The sequence below is a fragment of the Amborella trichopoda genome, chromosome 11 (assembly GCF_054954075.1).
Source record: "Amborella trichopoda isolate Santa Cruz 75 chromosome 11, AtrichopodaSantaCruz75HAP2 v2.0, whole genome shotgun sequence".
In the NCBI taxonomy this organism is placed as follows: Eukaryota; Viridiplantae; Streptophyta; class Magnoliopsida; order Amborellales; family Amborellaceae; genus Amborella; species Amborella trichopoda.
Genome location: NC_142346.1, coordinates 45,243,877 through 45,266,969, shown reverse-complemented (window position 1 = coordinate 45,266,969; position 23,093 = coordinate 45,243,877). Strand labels below are relative to the sequence as shown.

General features: G+C 35.4%; 1 protein-coding gene across 4 annotated transcripts; it reads left to right on the top strand.

Annotated features, from left to right (window-relative positions):
• The first annotated feature begins 163 nt into the window (after positions 1-163).
• LOC18448433 (Pseudouridine synthase family protein) lies at positions 164-15,657 on the top strand. 4 transcript variants are annotated; one of them, XM_088850895.1, is made up of 10 exons: positions 164-519; positions 1,090-1,146; positions 9,164-9,241; positions 10,186-10,239; positions 11,298-11,377; positions 11,611-11,710; positions 11,789-11,851; positions 14,531-14,773; positions 15,180-15,240; positions 15,409-15,657. In XM_088850895.1, the coding sequence occupies exons 1-10, from the start codon at positions 268-270 to the stop codon at positions 15,519-15,521; spliced, it is 1,101 nt and encodes a 366-aa protein (XP_088707021.1). In that variant the 5' UTR covers positions 164-267; the 3' UTR covers positions 15,522-15,657. The 4 variants fall into 4 exon arrangements, with proteins under 4 accessions (XP_088707021.1, XP_006858556.1, XP_088707023.1 ...); XM_006858494.4 differs by having other exon boundaries at positions 11,295-11,377; XM_088850897.1 differs by lacking the exon at positions 9,164-9,241.
• The last annotated feature ends 7,436 nt before the right edge of the window (positions 15,658-23,093 follow it).

Below are 23,093 nucleotides of genomic sequence, written 5' to 3'. Positions count from 1 at the left end.
TAAAATTTTTTTTTAAGTCCAAAAAAGTTAACAAGTAACATAAACTAAAACAAATATTTACGTAATTTTTCCGTTCTCTATGTGTTTTTTAGAGCAATTAAGCCGAGGCCTTATAGAACTATCATCCTTTATTAATTAACGATGTTTTAGGTTGTCAATGTCCATCCCCGAACCAACGGACGATTAGCCCTACAGATCAAGAATTTCCGGTCCTTCAAATGCCATGTCTTTAGCAAAAGACTGCTACTGGTTCGTCTACAAGGAAAAATGCAAGAGTTTCAAGTTCCAATTCAAACAAAGAGAACCCTAGATTCTCCCGCCCATAATTCGAAGGCCCCCAAAATTTCAAAATCTCAGGAAGAGGAAGACGAAGGGGAGGAAGAAGCAGAATATTGCAGAGAGAAAATGACTGAAAACCCTAGAGTTCAGAGATACTTGGTGGCTTTAGAATACATTGGAACTCGTTTTTCAGGCTCTCAGAAACAACCCAATTGTAGAACTGTAATGGGTGCTCTTGAGGTATCGATTTTTTATTTTTTAGCAATTATGGGGATTTTAATGAGGAATTTGAGATTTTTTTTTCCTTTTGCCCTTTTATTGGGTTCGAAAATTGAAACGATGCATTGAAAAGGTTTACATTGTGAGTATTTGCCTCTAAAAGGTTAGCAAAATATTTGGAAAAGAAGTCATCAGGATGATACGAAATTTTTTTGAAATTCTCAGAAAAATGAAAAGCGTTTCATATTTTTTTGGAAGGTATCGACTAGAAGTATGATTTCCTGCCAAAATCCGCAAAAAATTGTTATGCAACCTCCCTGTTCCAATTTCTTTGATGAATTTCAAGAAATCTTTAATCATTGTCTCAAGATACTAGTAATGCATTGAATCATAAAAACATTGGGATAAAAACATTTGTATAAGGTTGTAACTTTAGCTTGAAATTTTTGTGGCATTTAATATGTAATTCTTTCATTTAATTTTATTTGAGAAAAACCCCCATGATTTGAGTTTTGTCATGGTTTTTGACTTGAAAAATGAAAAAATTTCCCTTTGTTTGAAGTGTAAAAACGTTCTTGATGTTTTATGTAGGAGGCCTTTCACAAATTTATTGGACAACCAGTGTCAATTGCTTTCTCTAGTCGAACTGTAAGTCAACATCACTACAATATGAAATTCTTTTCTTATTTTTTCTTTCATTTTCTGTTAGACAATGTGGGTTATCCTAATGCAAAAAAACTTACAAGATCGAATGGAGGTTACATATCTTTTTGTTGGTCCAAACGCCCATTCCTTTTTTACAACTAATTCATCCTTTTCGTTGGTTGAGAGTTCAATGCCACCTCAAAAGTATACTTTCACAATGCAAATCAACCTTCGATGGCCAAACTCGAGAGTTCTTGAACTCGTAATGCGTTTTTTTTTTAAATTTTAATTTTGACTCTTGTATTAAAGTAATAAACCAGTTAAAACACTATAGGCAGCCCACAAGTTGGATGCTTTGTACAAAAGCCCTCAAAAGGGCTAGAAAAATGCTCTACGTTGAGAAGATGAAAATGAAGACTAGATACAAAAAATGGGGGACGAAGAGCTCAAAAAGCTGCCAAAAATCCCTTGAGTGGTGTCCTGTGTTGGTCCTTCCCTTGCAAGGGCATCGTCTGCTATGTTGGCCTTCCTCCAAGTACGCCTCCACGAGATGTGCATAGGCCTGCAAAGGTTTGAGATTTCATAAAAAATGTGATCCGGTCTCCAAGGACAAGTTGAGGGATCGGAGGCCCATGTGATAACATTTTTGGAGTCACATTCGACCACCAGTTCTTAGGCTCCAGCTAACATTGAAGTTCCTGAGGCTTAAGAGGAGAGCCAAAGCCTCCACAGTAGTAGAGTTAGTGTGGCCGATGAATTTAGAAAAGGAGAAGGGGGTTTTCCCGTCGTTTTCTGCGAAGACCCAATGCCCGAAGGCCTTGGGTGCCAAGGGAGCAGCCATCAAAGTTGAGCTTGGATTGATCGAGTTCGGGTAGTCTCAAGAGGGAGGTCCATGGGATCCTAGTGGGCCTCAAGTTCAACAACGGTTGCCAGTCTTAGTCGAAGTCTGAATAGGAGAAGAGCTTGAAGGAAATGTGGTTTTTGGTCCAGAATGTTACCAAGGTTCTGACCCTGTCTTTCAAAATTTTGATTGTAGCATTCTCCCCACAGAATATCCTGCTGTTTCTCTCGTTCTATATAAACCACAATGTGGCAGGCGTTGACGCCTGCCAGAGTAGGATGCCCGACTTGGACCAGGGAGAGTTAAAGGCAACAAAAAGATGTGTGACCGACTTTGGAGTGAACCACGAGCAGTTAAAAAGTTGGGGAAGTTCTGCCCAGAGGGATCTGGCTAGGTCTATGTGAATGAAGAGGTGGGCATTGGTTTCTTCTTCCTTCATGCACATAACGCATTTGTTGGGTAGCGGTGTACCCCTGCTTTGGAGCTGGTCGACCATCAAAGCTCTCTCGGATAGGGTTATCCAGTTGAAGGCTTGGATCTTGGGTGGGATGAAGGAGATCCAAGCTTTAACTGCTATGGATGGAGGTGTTGATGGTTAGGTAGGGGGTGAGGTGATTTTGCAGTAGAATGAGGAGGGTACAGGTGCCCAGATATTCTTGTTGATGCTGTGGGGTGGGAGATAATAGAGTGAAGGAGGGATGACATAGCCAAAAACTCCACCTCGTTGTGCGCATCGGGTCTCCTAAAGTTTGGTTTCCAAGTTTTAATAGAGCCAGTTGACTCCAAATCATTGGCAATGGTTGCTTAGGAGTTGCGAGCTAGGAGGAACAGGTTGGGGAATCCTCCCCGAGAGGAGAATGGCCTAATCAGAGGTCGGACTAGAAAAGGATTATGTTACCTTCTCGAGGTCGGAAGCGGATGCTATCTAGAAAGAGATTGTAGCTACGAAGTAGAGATCTCCAAAGGCCAGAGGGTCTACCATTGCTTCTACTATTTGGGAGCCACGTGTCAGCCTCACAATAGGACTTGTGCCTAATAATGTCTTTCCAAAGGTGGTTCTCTTGCGCAGCATATCGCCACCACTTCCCTAGGATTGTTAGATTTTTTGTGTTGAGGTTGCGGATGGCTAGGCCTACTTGTGCTTTGGGAGAGCACACTTTTGCCCAAGTGATGAGATGGTACTTGCTACCATCCACTCCCAACCATAGAAAGTTCCTCATAAGCCTTTCTAGTCTGGCCACTACTGTGGCATGCATGTGAAAGAGGGACATTTGAATGATAGGGATGTTGGAGAGCATGGTCTTGATAAGGGTTATTCTCCCTGTCGTGGAAAGAAACTTTCCCTTCGAGCTAGCTAGTCTCTGGCCGAACTTGTCAATGATGTGGCTCCACTGGCTCAACCTGGGCTTACCAATGCATAATGGCAACCCCAAGTAGGTACCAATGCATAATGCAACCCCAAGTAGGTAGAGGTTTTTCTTTTACTAGGGTTTTTGGAGAGAAAAAAGTAGGTGCTATAAATATGTGGGTTCGTTAGGATTTTAGAGGGAGAGAGAAAAAGACTGGAGAGAAGGATTAGGAAGGTTGTACATGAGCCTCTTTTCATTATGCTCAAAAGTCTTCTCTCTCTTGACTCCCTTCTATATAAGAATGCTCAATGAGATAATCTTATCTAATAAAGAAGTAATCTTTCTTATTTTGGATTATATTCTGTCTAACCAAATTTCTTCAAATTAGAAATCTATATCTCGTAGGATACCTTTCCTTTTTATCTACCATTGAGCTCAATCATTTTATGAGGCTCCTTAGTTTGTCTTGCGAAGACCAATATTTAAAAAATCTTAGATTTATTCAAAATGCATGGCCACATGCTCTTGTCGAGAAGGGTTATGTGCTGAGTCTGAATCTCCATCCATATAAAGAAAAGATTATTCGTGTACCCTATTGAGTGCAATGAGCAGACTCTTATGCATGTCGTGTACGTGTATCCATGTCATATTGTGTATGTGACTGGATGTGCCATAGGACTTGTCAAACATTACCAGAGCAACCCGAGTTTGGAACATTGGCTATCTGTGAAGAGGATACTCCAATATCTCCAGGGAAACACCGAATACTTGCAGATCTTAATGGGAACGATCTTCAGTTGCGAGGATATATAAGCTGACCGACCTGGATGATTGATGGTTGACATCAGCATATGTCTTCATTCTAGGAGTGGGAGCGATTTGTTAACAAGAAAGAGATGTGTGTCGCACTATTTACCATAGAGTCGGAGTATATGGTTATTTGTGCAGCACCACAGGAGGGCATGTAGCTCATGAGGTTCCTGTGAAGTTAGAGATTGTGTTGAGTACTGGCGAGCCTGTGGGTATGTTTCATGGCGGTAAGGCAGCTTTGGCTTTTGCAAAAGATCCCCATTATCATAGTAATGCGTAGCATGTAGATTGGGTAAGACTGTGTGAGATGTCAAGCGGAAAACAATAGTTGTGATATGCATTCTGACGAGCATGATGGTAGCCTAGATAATGACTAAGCCTGTAGCTTGAGAAAAGTAATAGGGGTCATGCCATGGGATTAAGAGCTAGGAGACCCTAATGGGTTTTCTGCACCATCATCACTATATTTCACTACTTGGAGATTTTTTGGATTGACTTTACCATTTATCTATGAGATTCTATTATAGTTTGTTTGGTGCATGTACACATAGTTTGGATGCACATTCAATCTTGCACACTAGGACGCAGGTTTATTGTGAGATAAATCATCAGCAAGCTAGCTCTATTACTCACATAGCATTGATCCCCCACAATGTCAAGGATGTTAGAGGAAGCGCCACACAAGGCTTGTGTGTCACCTCGATGTGAGATAAGATGAGATTCCATGTTTGGGAATTGACAAGATCCATATGGTGTCCCACCGAATCATGTAGCTTGTATGATATAGCCAGGTTTGAGCATTAGGAATGTTCAGATAGTTTATTGGGTGCGGACCAGGGTGCATTGGTTGTGACATACCCATGAGTGCGACTAAATTAAGATTTGTGTAGTGTAATTCCTATGCAAATCCTAGTATTTATATCATTTACACCGTGGTGCGTGATTCACACCACACGTGCTTAACGGGATTACCATTACTTTATATCATAGCATGATGCATATTTCCTATTATACTGTGGGAAATAGCTATTCACCAGGTGAACTTGAGTGCCGTTCGAGACCCTTGGACTATATTGAAAAGTGGATGCTTTATGTCGCTACTTCAGCGTGCCTCCCCATAGTCATGTTTGATCCGTCCAGGTTGGGTTAGAGCAAAGAAAGCATTCAGGTCAAAGCGGAATCAGGAATGGGGGAAGACCTTTGGCATTACACCACGATTATTATCTAGAAAACCAGTTACTTCATGATTCTCATTAGCTGCAGCAATATGAAGGCTTTCTCCAAGAATGTTCTTTTGCAAAAGTGTTTTTGAAAAACTAGTATAATATCAGAAAACATATTATGTGTAAATGAGTTTCTTGGTTTGCATGAGAACGTCATTTTTCTTGGATGAATTATGTGGGTGTGCATGAAGTACTTAAGTAGTCTCTTGAACATAAAGAGCTTGTGAGGGATTAATTGAGATGTGCAATCGGGTGTGGCCAAGTGTGTTTATGGTATGTTGGAGCCATTTTGAACAAGAGAGAAGAGGTGTTCCATGTTAGTTTGATGGTGACTTAATATGATTCTCTTTGTAGAGATGTATTGCTGCTTAAGGTCTCACTCACATTTTTTGATAAAGTATGCATTTTTGTACTGCGATGTATTACCAAACAATGATGATGTGAGGCTGACATCCTTTTTTGCACCCACCACAAGATGAGTGGGAGATGTTACATTTGGAGTCTGCCCCTTGTGAGTGTAAGGATCTCCTTGGTATTTTCGATATTTTTAATAGTTAATGGAGAGAAGGACATCCATGGTATTACTGGATTTCCTAATGATAGAGAGGGAAAGGAATCCAATGAGATATAGATTTCTAGTCGGGGATGAACTTGGTAAGAGGGAATATTATCCAAAATAGGAAATATTATTCTTTTTTATAGGATTTCCTCATTGGGCATTCCTATATACAGAGGACTCAAGAGAGAAAAAACTTCTTGAAAATAATGAAAAAAGAGGCTCAAGTACCACACTCCTACCCCTTCTCTCTAGTTCTTTCATTCTCTATAAGAGCTCAATAGAGTTTACATGTCTCTCCTCTAGTTCTATCTCTCTAGAAAACTTAGGAAAAAGAAAAACCTCATTGGTGATTCAAGAACTCGTGGGCTGTCTATCAATGGCTTGGGATATGCGTTGTGGAATTGTACTCCTCGTTCTAGCAATAACAAAAGGGAGATTTAAAGAGGCGACATTGAACTTTTGACCCGCGAAAAGGAAGAACTTGACATACAAAAAGATGGAGTGATCAGATCATAAAAGGGTATGTAATATCAATCTGTTCTTGTAATTCTTTTTTTAGTTGTGTTGGGATCATGTTGTCTAACATTTTCAAATTGTAAAGTCCACTTCCTATTATGAATAAAGAAATGCATTTTTTTCGGTTGGGTAAGATGGGATGCCAAACTTGGGTGCTCGGCAAAGAAAATGATTTTTATAGTTCATGAATGACTTCAGACGTGCCATCTGTTGTGGTATTTAAGTTTTCAATATGTTTCGTGTGCTTGAGCCGGTACACTTGACTACTTTAGAATCAGTGTGTCATGTCTAATAAGATATTCATATTTCTCTACATTCTATCAACTAGTGTAATTTAATTTTGCATTTCATGCTTGTTCACATACATATGGGATTGCCTTTTTCTACTATAGTCTCACTTGTCTTATATGTGATATGCTTATATATCTATCTACTTGCTAATGAGCAATTATACTTTTTGCAAGCACAAGAAAACCACATTCTACAAGATTTGTAAAAGTTAAGTATGCGCTTGAACAACAATACCATGATGCATGTGCTCTTAGGAAGCTCTTGGTGTTGCACCACCCTCACAAATTAAACAAACTAATTAGCAATATTAGCTAATTTAGCATTTGGGTTATGATGACTAATCATCTCTAGGCTTTGGCTATGGATTTTTTAAGAGGATGGGAGTGGATTGCCCAGTATGACTGGCAAAAAGTTGCTCAACGAGGTCGTGCAGAGTAAAGGAGGTGTGGTGGAGAAACCCTCTGCCTTTTTTGTGCTGCTTGCTTTGGTATAGAATTTAAGTATAAAAACACTTGTCTATTGCTGTGCATTTTTGAGAATGGGATTGTGGTTCATGCTCTCATGGGATCCTTTTTGAGGATTGCCTTAATATAGCAGCTCACTTCATCCCCATAAAAGTAGTATGTATTGTATGTTGGACATGGGGAACACTTGAAGCTGTCTGTTAACTCGCTAAAGTAAGAATTTTTCATCTTTGTATTGCTAGAGTGAAAAGTATAGCTGGAGGGTCATGATGAAAGGTTATTCTCATGCTGTTCAGATGTTGCACTAATGTAATCCTATTGGTCTACACTGCTTGAACCATGACATTAATTTTTGAATACCTGAATATGAATATTTGTTATTCAGTTTTCTCTTAGATAGATTCAAAAAATATGTTATGTTAGGTTCACAGAACTGGACACCCCTGCCATATATTTTAACATGCTATATTAGTTTTCATTGACACCCTAGACTACACATCTTGAAGCTGTGAAACAAATTTTGATGTATCTGGGAGTGTACATATTGTCAGTTCGAAAGATCTGATAGTTCTCGCGTATAGGCTGGGTGCTCAGTCGATATGAACTGTAGGATAAATCTGCTCAGTGGATATGAACTGTAGGATAAATCTGTCTTCTCGGGTAACAATTATATCCTTTGGTTTTGCAAGAAGCAAATTAAAATTAGTGATTTCACATTGGAATTGAATTTGGAAGAATAGTCCTAACACCCTTTTAGATTGCGTAGGTGGTGTGGAACTTTCGTATCTTTTATTTTGAATATCACATGACATGCATTTTTATTGTGCTGGCCCTTCGCCACCCTAGCCTACTGTTTTCTTGAAGGCATAGTAATCCTGAGTTGTACTTAACACGGCTCTTTGTTTGTACTCTATACGCTGTATAGCATTTTTGGGCCCTACAGGGTTTTTGTATAGGACAACCGCCCTGTTTCCATTTGTGTACACTCCATTTTAATCAATACCAAGTGAACAGCTTCCAAAAAAAATTGTTTACAATGGAGTGTGGTGCCATGTCATCTTTCAAAGCAAATGATTTGGATTAAAAAAATCTTTCTAATGAAATTGACATTGATGTTTTGCTAACAATGACAATATTCTACTAGAAGTTCCACATGGGGAATATGCAGGATTAATTGCCATTTCATCAGGAAAGAAGTTGAAGAAAGAATCATCCGGGATCCCAGACTTCCTAGTAAGGGTCAAATAGTAACAGAGGGTAGGAAGTGAAATATTCATCATCTTGATGGAAAGCTATAAGTGTTTGGCTCACAATGGTGTTAGGTTAGGTGTTAGTGAGAAAGAAGATGCAGAGTTCGACACATATTCTTTAGTTGCAATGGCAGACCTGTTGTTTCCTTGTCCCTTACATTATTCTTTAGTTGCAATGGCAGACCTGTTGTTTCCATGTCCCTTACAAAATGAGTTTTTTTTTTCTAATCTCGTAGAGCATAGGATCTTAGTGTTTTGAGTTTGTAAGGATAATTTATTGTAGCTTTACTTTACATAAGCTCTCGTCCAAAATATAATGGGAAGAGAAGTCAATGATAGAAATTGTAGTAATTCATTTTAGAGTGCTTTCTAAATATGTGGATTTGTGTTGTGATTCCATGAATGACGTCTCCATTTCAGAACTTCTGATGTGAGTAACCTACTATGGATCTCAGAATGTGTTAAGCGTTTCAATGGCATGCTCCTCTAGTACATGGCGAGGAGCATGCTCCTGTTTCATTGGTTAGTGTGGGATTTGAACCCTCAACTGTATGCGAAGTAGATATGTTTCTTTATGTACCTTGATTGTTTATAAATGTCTGAGTAACAAACTATTTTACTGTTTCTCTTGTTAATAGGTGCAATTTCTAGATACCTTTGGTCTATGTTATCATCTAGCTTTTATTTAAACATTATGGACCGTTTTTATTTTCATAGGATGCAGGAGTTCATGCATTGTCAAATGTTTGCCATGTTGATGTGGAGCGCATAAGCAAAAGGAAGCCTAATGAATTGGTAATTATGGACCGATGTTCTAATTGTTTGTATTTTATTAAATTCATCTGCACCTGCGTGTATTTTATGAAAAATGAACTGAAATTTGCTGCTTCAAGTAGTAAATCTGGGTTTCTGAATACTTTTCAGAAATGCAATCGGCCCTTGGTTGGCACCAGAATGTGGTTAGTGAATGGGATTTGTATTTGTTTAAGCAATTTTAAGAATTAAGGATGGAACCAAGTCTTCCTATGAATTTTCTATTTTTGATTCAAATTGTTCTCTGGGTTTTGTTGGATTTCAGCCGAAATTCATTGTGTTTTAGAAAAGTTTGCATGAATTAAGGTTGTATGATTAATTTTATATACAACATTAACACAAAAACATTTATTCTATTTTTTTTATTGCTGTTATCTCTGATTTTGTATTGTTGAAATTTGTTATGTTATTGAGGCTAATTTCATGGTAGATAAGCAATCGAACTTGGGTGTAAATGATGAGTCTGTGGTATTGTGTTTGGCATTAAATTCGTTTTACTCATAGACAGTTGGATATCTGGGAATTTCCTTTTTAGTGATATTATTAACAATAAACGATTTGGTTCTAGTGATACTTCAATGAACTTCTCATCTGCCAATTGATTTGATTGCTTAAGGGGTTGAAGTTAAGCTCTCTTTTTGGGAGGGAACTACAATGAAATGCATTTGTCTTATTTGATGAAGTTCTTATTCCATGTTTGCACTTAAATCTAGTTTCTTTCCGGGGAAACTGTTTCAATTTATGAATATATGTGTTTATGTAATAGTCCCACTTGAATGTTATTGTAATGTAGAATTCAAATATTTCAATGAGTAAATATATACTCTTCAGAAGGTAATATTTCACCTCTATAAGTTTCGGGACATGTGTCCATTGGATTTTGGTCTGATGTTGCTAAGACTGATGGTGGATTTTTTCATTCACAGTTGCCGCCTCATGAACCTGGAGTTGTCAAAAGAGCTGTCAACCATTTTTTGCAGGTGGGAATGTAGTGGTGGATAATCTCTGGTCAACACAAAATGATAATAACCTTGACACAAATGTCTATTTCTTTCTTATCTGTACTGAACCCAAATTCGCTTTGATTCTTCTTGTAAACTGGATACATGCTAGAGTACAATTAGAAGGGAAATGTTCTAGTGATATGTCACGAATTCAATGCTAAGCTTCAATGAAAACCACGGAAGATAGTAAATATTGGTCAAGACAAACTGTTTTGCCCTGGTTAATTTACTTATGGGAGTAACATTAATGATGAATGATACAAGATGGTATTTATCTTCTTGGAACTGTTCTACTTGGTTTTTGAGCAATGTGGATACATTCTAGTGTTTTTTAATGATTTTCCTAGTTTATAATCAGTTTTTTCTCACAAATCATTTATTGTTTCTATTTCCTATTTCGGAAGTCTCCCTTGCTGTACTAGATATGCGTTTGTAATCATTTTGATGATCGCTTCATGTCTTCTTTATGCTTAAAATAGTAGGAAGATACTTGGATGCCAGTATTTTTCATGTCTCAATGATAGCAGGTCCACTTTTGGCTATTTCGCTTATTTTGGATAAAGAATCAATTAGAACTTTTAGAAGCAAAAAGCAAGGCAGTGTGGCCTGCTCTATCGTTAATCTGAATATCATCCACTTCAAAAGAAATTCAGTGTATCAATTTGTCCTGGAAGGATTAAAGATAATTTTTTTTTCACACGTCAAATTATCTTTTGGCAAACAAAAAGTTACATGATAGCTTCAAAAGCTCAAAGCACATACAACGTTAATCTCCAATAAAGTGCACATTTTTTGCTGCTGATTGTTTTTCTATCCCCATCTCCAATAAAGTGAACATTTGTTGCTGCTGATTGTTTTCCCATCCAATCTACCCCCCCGGCGCCCTGAAAGAAAAGGAAAAAAAAAAAAGAAGAAGAAAAATTGCATTCTATTCAAGTCTTGGTCAAATATCTCCACTAAATGAGGCTTGAATTAAATTGCTAGGCATCATCATATCATATTATTCTCATGACAGTATTTATTTATGCCAGAAGGATGGAGGTGATATGATGGTGATCGACGTTCGGTTTGTCCCTCCAGATTTTCATGCTAGATTCATGGCCCAAGAGCGAACGTGGGTAAAATTTTTCTTTGATAGATTGATTTTATATGAAGCTTATTGCTAAGATATCATTATTCCTTTATACAAATTTCTTGATGCTATGTATAACGTTTCGGCTTATCATTGTCCATACTCATATTAAGTCACAATTGGCATGAATTTAGAATAGCTTACATGTGAAATGGCATAAATTTATATATAGATATCAAATGGCATAATTGTGTTTTCTTCTTGGTTTTGTCTAGCTATTTCTATCGCTTACTCTCTAGCCCTGAGCCACTGTCGACATTTGAGAAGGAAAGAGCATGGCATGTGCCCGAAGATCTTGATATTCATGCTATGGGGGTAAGGATTTTGTTCATTAATAACATGACAATCATTAATCTACTCTCCTTTGACTTATTGTTTTGGGTTTTCAAGTAGGCGGCATGTGGCGTCCTTGTTGGACATCATGACTTCTCTTCATTTAGAGCTGCTGGTTGTCAGGTTGTTTCTTATCCATTGGTACTCTGCCTCCTGTTTGAACTTTGTTATCGTAGGAAGGCATAGCATACACAGCCTCTCTTTGATATATTGTACACACCTATTTTTTATTGTCAAGAGTGGATGGTGTAGATTAACTGAATCCACCCTAATGAAACCATCATCAGGAACTCTAATTAATCTCCCATTTTTGTTGTTGACAATGGACAATGCTGTGGTTTTGTTCCATACACCACACAGCCTATGTATTTTACACTTCCCCATTATCTTAAGGAGGATTGACTTGTGAGAAGTGGAAATTTTTGTCTCTATTTTATATATTTATTTGCTTGCCTCTTACCAATGGAATATAAAATGGGTACTGGGCAGTCATATCATGTACGTGTTGGGTTTTGCACTCTATGGGGATTTATTCCATTAAACCAGGTGGCTGGAAAAAAAAAAATTAGACCATGGTAGTGAAATCTAACTCTATGGTTGAATCTAGCAAATGTCAAAAATGCCAATGCATTGTTATAGTGCCTTTATCTTTCTGCCTGGTGGCTGAAAATATGTAATAAACCAATATTTACTGTTATAAACCACTACTTATGATGGTTCAAAACAGTGCTGAAATTTCTGAACTCTCCCAGGCATAGCATGGAATCAGTGTTACCGCAAAACTTGGCCTTTGGGCTGGTGTTGCATGTGGGCACCTCATGACAGGTGATAGAATGGTAAAAATATAACTTGGCTTTATCAGGGCCCAACCCTGCGACCTTATACTGCAAGATTGTCCATCCTACGTCTCAGCAATGTATCTAGTCTGCAACTTATTTGTGAATCTCTTGTTCTTTGTAAAAAAGTGTATGGTTTCGCTAAATACGAAAAACAAAATGTCCTGATATATCAGGCTGTGCCTGGCTTTTGCACAAAAATATCTCACATTCAAGACATGTGGGACACTGACACTCATGTGGGAGTCCATGTTACTTTATGAAGTATAGATAGATTCGATATTGAAATGCACCTGGTATTAGTAGATGAGAGAAAATGACCCCTCTTACAAATATATAAGCAGTGGGGTCCATACAAGTCCCACTCAACAGGGATGCAACCCCTATTAGCAAATTCAAGAAAAGACACTCGCTATAATATTTGCACATAAAAGCATGGGAAATTGAGTAGTAGTAAAAGAAGATTTCCTAAGTCTTCTTGTTTTAACATGTCATATATGCCTGGTTAAAAGGGAAATATGTGTGCCCGTGATTCAGATGATGGATCTCAATTTGCATGGCTCGGACGTAGTTTGATCAGCCCAGTGTTTTGAGACTCGCCTCAGGCCAGGTACTCAGCCCTGGCCCAAGGCGAGTTACTTGGGCCAGTCTGAGTGGACTCACCTAAGTACTCTCTCTACAGGGCTGAAAAGCCCTTGACAAATTTAAAAAAAATAAAAAATATTCAAAAAAATATAACATTCATATCTGAGGTCACAGATGATGGAGGCTAAGAATGCTTGAGGCCTTATTATAATAGTCACATTCATGCTCCTTCTCTACCTCCTGTTGCTCCATGCTGGACTAGTTAGCAGCAAATATGGACCAGGGTACAGGTACACGGACAACACTGCAGGGGTCGGTGACCCAGCTGCTCACAAAGGAAGTGGCAGCATCTTAACTGGCAGCAGGGTCTAAATTCACCTTCTCTTTCTACCATACTTTGTCTATTTACCATTCCATTTGTGGTTTGACATGCTGTAATTTTATCTCATGCTATTTCCTTCCTCTGACTCGGTTGGGTTTTGTTTTCTTGGGTTGTGCAACTTTGTTTGCCGTGTATTTGCATGAGTCTGTTGGCTATATCAATTGAGCGGTGCATAGTTGGTTTACGAGAGAAAAATAATATTTTTATGGTGAGGGTAGTCTACACTTAGGTTACATGCAGAGAAAGTAGTATATACATGTACAATTAAAAGAGGCTACTTTTCTTACTCAAAGAAAATTGAAAGAGGCTACTTTTTTGTTACTTTATTTGATTAGCCTACCGGCCTTCATAGGCTTTAAATAACGTAAAGCGTTTAAGACATTGGATTTAAAAAAAAAAAAATGTAAAAAGTTTGTTCCCCGGGCCTCATCTTTACATAAAATTTTTCTTTTAACTAATGTATATTTATGCACCCCAGGAGTAGGATTTTTTTCAATATTTTATGTACCCCCAAGTTGTACATACAACTCGGGGTAACTCAGCCCTGGGTGAGGTTGAGTCCCATAACACTGGATCGGCCATCCAAACAGGATCGCCCTGTGGTCTTAAAAAAGAAGGCCCAGCAGTCTCTTTGTAACCAAAATGCATATAAGATAGTTAAATATATCAATTTTCTATTTTTTCATAATTTGAGAAACCTTGATGATTCAAAAACTCCTAGACTTTGATCATGTGCGCACAACTGTTTGATTGTTACAAATGGTTCTCATTTGAGATTTACTGTTTACTTTGTTTCATTTGACATGTAAAAAGGATCGCTTTTACAGTGTAAAATCAGCCACATGTGCTTGGGATTTTTCATTCATAATGTTCCCTATGAGAATGACAATTATTTTTTTGATGTTTTGGATTCTAAGCAGATGATTTATTATTGCCCCCCTCCCCCCTCCCCCCTCTTGTTTTTCTTCCAACTAATGCATGTTCTTCAAGTATGTGCAGGCAAAATCTCCAGTGAAAACCTTAGATGAGCTTCATGTCTCCGAAGTGCTTCCATCTCCCAACTTTCCAACAGCTTTTGAGAGGACACACAATAATACTATTGAAGAAACCAATGCATCGAAAAGAGATGCAGCTGATGAAGAAGATTTGAATGGTTCAAGAAAATGCAGGCAATTTGGTCAAAGGAGAACTCATCAATGTTATGTGATTACGGCAAGGGCAAGATCCTTTCTCTATCATCAGGTATCATTGAGTGATTTGCCCTTTATTTTCTATTAAGTGTTCCTTTTAATAAAATAATATGTGTTTTTTCTATTATTTTTGTTTTATAATTTGCAAATGCGGATTCTAAAATGTCTATTGAGGCTAAATAAGAGATTCTCTGCTGACAACAAACAGATTCGATATTTTTATTTCTTTTTTTTCCTTTGAAATATTATGACTCGATTTGGTCCCAGCAAATAGGTCTAAGCCTTTCACTTTATAAAAGCAGCTTGGTTTTGCCATGTAAATTTCCTAGAAGAAAGTGCAAACTTTTAATTGAAAATTTCCATTTACCATGAATTAGAACCTGCAGAACTAATTTATTTATTGTAGTCTAAAATTTCTATTAATTATTTTATTTAATTTTTGGAATATCATCATTCAGGTTCGACTGCTTGTGGGGGTTTTGAAAGCTGTTGGCTCCGGGGTTTTAACAGTAGCTGATGGTCAGTGCGTTCTACTCTCCCTTTCTGCTATTATATGTAAATATGTTTCTTTTTTCCAGGTCAGATTTTTATGTTTGTCATATTTATTATGATTTCATCTTTTGGGGTATGTTTTCTGCTCAAATTTATGATCATAATTAACAGTGGATTTTGTTGGCTTGTTTGCAGTTAAATGTATCCTAGAAGCGAAGGATGTGACCGCTGCGAGTCCCATGGCCCCTGCTTCTGGTCTCTATCTTGGAATTGTGAAATACAATTTTGATTCAGATGCGGAAAGGTAGTGTGTCTATGAGAGAGAGAGAGAGAGAGAGAGAGAGAGACCAAATTGTTACTAAGAACCCTGTTAGTGAATGATAAGCATGACGATTATAGAAGGTTTTTGGGGTTGTTTCTATAAAAGGGGTTTGTTTATCCTTTCTTGAGCTGTGTACTCATTTATAGCCCAGGCAAAGTGTTTGGTGACATGTCTTACGTTATTTCTTGTGCGATTTTCTGCATTTCTGTTTTTTTGGATAGTGCTATAAAGGGATTGAAGCTACAAGGATAAACTATTGTGGGCTAGGAATGGGCAGTTCAGCCCTGTCTGGAAAAACTAGGACTTGGGCCACAAAATGGCCAAGACTGGGCCAGCCCCGTTCGGTCCGGCCTGGCTTTCTTTATGGGAACAGTGCCAGGCTAGGGCCAGGGCAGGCCTGGCCCATTGCCGGCCTTATAATTACCTGTATTTATTTGGGATATCATGTTTGTCAAGTTTCATGAATTCCTTATATGCATATATAGGTGGTAATTATAAGCTAGAGATGAGGTTTTGGGTGCATCCCCCTGTGCGCCAATTCTAGTGTATTTACCTTCCAGTGTCCATCTTGGAGATGGATCTTGGATCCAAACATTCAAAAGCTTTATCATCTCGACCACAACAATCATTACTGAAGGAAATGAATATACAATAAATAAATTGAGCATTGGTAATGGTTCATGTATTGCGAAGGACTGTTCATCTCAACGATCCAAGTATCATCAGAGCTATGCCCTTTTTAGGGCCTCAAATTCATGATTTTGGGGTGTAAATTAGGAAGTGTTTTTGAGTCCTGAAATCCTTGAACACGAGTGGATTTCACCACAAGTCGAAGGATTATAAAACTGTCAAAAATATATTTGTTTGATGAATTCCATTAGGTAAACACATGGAGGTGGTGTTTGCATGTACACTAGTTCTGCTCCAACTAGACTTACTAAGTCGAATGCATGGGAGTATGAATCTTTCCATCACTGCAGTAGCGCGCGCATTTCTGATTGATAACATCCAATCTTTCTATTGATTCGTTCTGTTTTTTTTTATAAAAGTAGACGAATCAGTTCTGGGTTTGTAACTTATTCGTTAATTAAAATAAGGAGGAAGGCCTTTTTTTTGGTTTAAGAAATTGATGTCTACAATGGGCCTTTTGATCTTGAGATGTTTTGTGGAAACATAAAACTAATTATCTTGGTTACTTTATAAGAAATTTGTATCTTGTTTAATTTATAAGAAACTTGAATCTATTCATTAATTTGTTTCTTGTCACTAACTCACCATGAGTATCTTTAGGTATTTTGTTTAGGCTCCTCAGGGTCCAAATCTACTTAGAATAATTTAATTCCGCATTTAACATTAGAGGAGGTTTGAATAATTTTGTAGGTTTACAATAAGAATATGTATACAATGTGTCCATTTATTTTTTATATAAGGAGGTTACAAACTATTATTGATCATTGGATATAAAAGTGGGCGGTTGAAGATGTGCTGTTGATTTCACATAATATCCAAAATAAAATTTTTCGAATGTAGTGATACACTTCAATATATTAAATTTCACATTCAATAGCTAAAAATAATTATGACCTTCTTGTACGAAAAGTAAATGATCTCATTGTATACAATGCCTTGTAAGAATTTATTCAATTTTAGCACTAAAACGTTTCTCTTGAGATTTTCATGAGTCTTCAGTGCAAAGATAATTTCTAAATCCAAGGAGAGTCACCCACATGTTTTTGCTAATTCGTTCGCAAAAAGAATGAAATCTCAGAAAGGCTTGTTTATTCCAGGTATGAGTGCATATTGTGAGCAATCCAATTTGCGCGGTCATGAAGGTGATGTTTAGTTGGCTTGTGAGTATGTCATTGACAAGATTCAAAGTTTTTTTTTTAAAATTTATCGAACTTTGTTACACATCCCAAGCCATCAAATTTGACATTTTTAGACTAGGAGCAATTGTGACCTCATTGTAACAAAAATAAATGGCCTCGTCATATACAATCCTATCGAATTTTACCCGTATACCGCCTTCTTCTTAAAGAGTTGGAAAATAAAGGAGATATTGGAAAAATTACCCTTCTCCTCAAAAGGTCTTTGTCCTACATTCTTTGTAGTTATATGGTACTCTTTTATTCTTGTAATAAGTGTCCACCCCTTAAATGTAATTTAATAATTTAAAATATATATACATAGATAGTATAGATATAATTATTCTTTAAATAATAATATATAAATTCATACATCATTATCAAATTGTTATTAAATATTTCTTAATATTTTATTTGTATTATTATATTATAAAATTTTATAATTAATCTAATATTTCTATCACTAAATAAGTATTATATGTATATTAAATACTTAGATAATTTTACTACATTAGTTATTATTTATTTTATGTATTTGTGATTAAAATATTTATTATTGAAATATTTATAATTGAAATATTTATTATTGAAATATTTATTATTTAGCACTTATTTAAATAATTATTTATTATTAACTACTTATTATTAACTAGTTACAAATAGCAATATATTTTTCTTCTCAATTTTAAATCTCTCCTAGAATCTCCCAATGTACATAGATTTTCTCTTTCCAATCCTAAAATATCTCTCTCCATCCTAAAAAGATACGATTGCTTTGTTAAAAAGTAAAAAGAAACTCTACAGATGCCAAATTCCTCAATGAAGGTTACATGCCCTACATCCTCTCTAAGAATAGGGTCCGCTTTTTAATCTTGCGACAAATGTCTATCTCTTAAGTTAATATAGATATAATTATTCTGTAACAAATAAAATAACTAAAAAATAATTACTTAAAACTTTCATAAGTCCTTCAATAAAATAGTATGTTCTATTTTGTGAGGCTCGTGCTATTGTCAAATTTAGATGCTTGCAAGTATGCATAATCCCTTTCAAACAAGAATCTTGTGGCAAAATCCCTTCAACATGACTATTAACATGCTTCTCCCATGCTTCTCAACATGATTTTCATCTTGATTGTTGTCTATAAAACTCCACATTATCGTGCAATAGTATTTTAAATATGTATCATATACTTGAAATATTAAAACTTTGACACATTGGGGTAGACCGAAGAACCGCAATAAGTTATATATTTAGTTACTTTTTAATGTACGTGCTTTAATTTAATGTCCTAAATATGAGTTTTGTGTAAACATTTTGACTAATGTATGCTACTTTGTTGATCATTATGAAGATAAACAAAGTTTATGAATGAAAAATTAACTATTTAACTTGATAAACTATAAGAAATATAATTTATAATATTCATAACTTGTGAATACTATGATATATAAAAGATAATTAGGAAAAAAAATAGAAAAAGTATTTGATATCTCAAAGAATGCAACTGGAGGACATTTTTTTAATTTGAAGTTTTGGGGACCACCTAAAAATTACTATATGATTTTTCTCAAAAGAAAAAGTTTCCAATTTTAGTTTTCTAACCATTAGATCTGAACTCTTAGAAAATTGAACAATCTCTATTCCAGCGTGAGACTATTTTTTTCAAGTGCGTAGAGGGTCCAATTAAGAAGTTATTTTTTACTGAGGTTAATCTATTAGTTGAAAATGTTATATTCCCAAAATTTGTGGTTATGGAAGTAATCTGGTGGGGTTTTAGCTAGAAGTATAATATTTTGGAGAATGATTTCATGCAACGGTTGTATTGTAGTATAATGTAAGTATCTTCAACAATCATGTTAGAGACATTTGTTTGACATGAATTTTTAAATGTACATTCTTTTCATTATGAAGAACAATCACAAAAAAGGAAATTTTGAAAAAAATGCTCTAGAAAGTTTTCATTCTAGTCCAATTAATATAAGCCGTCCATTTATTGAGATGGTTAGATATAGGCTTCATAAGGACTTTTTTATTCTAACAAATTTTATGTAGCTTTATCATCATTAAATTAATAATATTAAAATAGAAAAAAGTGATTTTGAATTTGTTAAGGTCAAGATCTTGAAATTCACCAAATGGATTGTCGAGATTCATTGTTAGATGGGTACTAATTTTGACCATATCTAGGGTGCAAATTGAAATTTTTTTTCTCGATAGGATTAATTATGAGGATGAAGAGAATGTGTGTGCAAAATTTGAGGACATACAAATGTCAAAAATATAGTTTTTAGATGTGTGGTTGCATTATACTACTATACAACCGTTGCATTAAATCATTTCCCAATATCTTTAAGCCGAGGCTAAGATCTTTAGGACTTGACAAGTCTCGATAACTCATCCTCGGCTAGGGAATCATGGCCTGCCTATCTCAAGTGAGACAAGTAGACTCACCCAGGAGTCACTATTGAAAATTGGATGGCCTAGGAGTCACTACTAAAAATTGGATGGGTCAAATGGCGCTGTAGTATTTGGTTGTGTATGATCTAAGAAAATAGAAAGTAAGATGGGAAGACCTTTGTTTTCGGCCGAGCATTCTTTCAACACGTATTTTGCCCCCTTATTGATATAGATTAATGCACAGAGAGATGGGGTGGGCAAATTAATCCTCTGGATACTTGAAAACCGGAGCTCACAAAAAAAATAGAAAAATTTATTGAAATGAGAAGTTGAACCTTGAATGTAAGGCGGTCATTTCACTAAAAATCCACCATTTCCTCTCTATTTATTAAAAGAGAGACCATTTATCTTTTGTGCATGAAGGTCATTCTCATTCCCACTCATTAGATGTCAAATGGGATGGCTTAGGATCAGACACCAAGTCCAAGAAATTTTGTTTTTTTGGACCTTTGTGTCTATTGAATGACATTCTTACAACCACCTATTTTAAAATTTAATGGACAAGAATAATTGTGATCACCATGCACAAAAGATAAAAGGAAAAGTTTATATAAAGCCGAGGCTCTAAACAATCAAAGTAGAGCCTACCTAAAACAGTTCACTAGAAGAGGTGGTTTTGATGCCCAAATATCCTCAAATTGAGCATCTCGACATCAAGATGCATAGACATAATAAAAAAATAGATTTCAAGTTTTGGGAATTATGTATTTTGTAACGTATTTTTGAACCCTCAATTTTCAAGATTTTAGATTTTTCATAGATCTATCAATCTACAATATTTTTAAAGCTTCAAACTTTATAAATAAAGATGAAAATATATTTTAAAGCTATCGAAAAGATTTTCAGTATTGAAACCACGTTTCTTGACACTATTTGAAGGTAGGCTCTAATTTGATTGTTTAGAGCCCAAGCTCCCTACAAACCGCACCCAAAGATAAATGGTCTCTTTGCAACTAATCCATTATTAAAAACATGTCAAAGAGAGCTTCAAACTTTATAAATAAAAATGAAAATATATTTTAAAGCTATCGAAAAGATTTTCAGTATTGAAACCACGTTTCTTGACACTATTTGAAGGTAGGCTCTAATTTGATTGTTTAGAGCCCAAGCTCCCTACAAACCGCACCCAAAGATAAATGGTCTCTTTGCAACTAATCCATTATTAAAAACATGTCAAAGAGAATATTATTTTGCAATACTACCTAGCATTTTCCCAACTAAAGATACTAAAGGTCTATAAGTCCAAAAAAGTGTTCAATTTTTTTAAAAGGAAATATGTTAAAAAAAAAAAGAAAAAAAAAAGAAGTAAACCAAAACCAACAATAAAAGTAAAAATAATAATATAAAAGTTGAATTTATAAAAAAATGATTTATAGCTGAAATATTTTAAAAAACCAGGAAAATACAAAAAAAAGATTATTTAAAGGTATGCTGGATCTTTTGATTTTCTAGCAAGCTCTAGAAGTGTACCTCATTTTGATTCTTTATCTTGCTTAAGTTTGATTGAGTTTTCTCTCATTCTTGAGAGAGAAAAGAGATGGGTTCTCTCTCAACGTCTTACTATAGATAGATGGATTAATGGTGAAAATTCTGGCCCAATTACCAGTAAAGTGTCTAGGTAGATTTAAGACAGTATCAAAACAAATTACTATCCATGCAGATACAGAATCAAAACCATGGTATAATTTTGCTCTCTTCCTAATATTTTGCATCCCTACATTCTTCTGTGTAGGTACCTTTAGTTCCTTCTATGTAGTTACTTCTATTTTGTTTTTGGTGAAGGATAAAGAAATATTCATTACACCTTTGTATAAGTCACACTATCATTTATTCGCATGAGAAATATATATACTTTTATTGGCCTATGAACTAGAAATATATATGCTAATAAATTTTGATTTGATTGGCTTTTGATAGAGTAGATTTATACGAAAACATTACCTGAAATATTGGTTCAACAAGTAGCTAACAAAACTGAAGTGAAAACTGTTGTGGATGAACAAGAATAAAATGCTAACAAAAACTGAGGTGAAAACATGAAGAAGAAGCTCGCTTAGTTAGATGTTATTAACGATCTAAAAACTTATAAAAGATCATGAAGATGGGGAACCTCATGAAGCTAAAAATGTATGTGCGTGATAAAAAAGAATCTAAGAACTTATAAAAGATATTGATGATTGGAAACCTCATAAAAGTAGAAATATGGGTAGGTGATAAAGAAATTCTCTACTAATGAAGCTGGGAAGAAGGTGATAATATCATTTATAAAAGCTGAACAACACAAGTTTATATTTCGTATGTTTTATAAAGATGATAATTGTTCGCATCTCGGATGTTTACAAGTTTATATTTCTTATGTTTTATAAAGACGATAATTGTTGGATGTTTAGATTCCTTTGATGCATTTGAAAAAATTGAAAAAATGATAAGTTGAAAGAAACTCGTTCGCATCTCATCTAAGATGTTCAGATTCCTTATCTTCACCTTCTCTTCATTTGAAAGAATGTTAATGGCAAGGCATATGCATTTCAAAGAATTGAAAGAATGTTAAATTGGAAGGAGACTTTGTTCTAGGATGTTAAGATTTTTGATGTCTTCTTTTCTTCTTTGTAGTTCTCTCTCAAACTTGGATTAAGAATATTAGAGCAATATGTTTTTACTCTTTTACATATATTTTCACAAAAAATTAATGATTATTGTATGTATTTCCTTTTAGTAATAAGAGGTATAATGCAATATGTTTTTGATTTTTTTTTGTATGTTTTTCCACTAACATATTTTAACTCTTTTTGTATCTCTTTCCTCCAAAAACTAATAGTTTTATTGTATGTATTTCCTTTTACGATTGAACTTTTTTTTTTTAATATGTATTTCCACTAAAATTTCCACAAAAAAATTAATGGTTTTATTTCATGTAATTATTTTTTTATGTATTTCCACCAAAATTAATGGGTTTTATTGTATGTACTTCTTTTCTTATTAACAGCGCAATGTTTTGACTTTTTTTATGTATTTCCAAAAACAATTAATGGTTTTATTCTATGTATTTCCTATTACTAATCAGAGGTATAACACAATATGTTTAAAATTAATAATTTTATTGTAAGCATTTCTTTTTACTAATCATGAATTTCCACGCATCTTGTTGTCGAGATTATCAATTTGAGGATATTTGGCATCAAAACAACCTTTTATAGTGAAAATTTGAGGGGTGGTCTCTAATTTGATTTTTA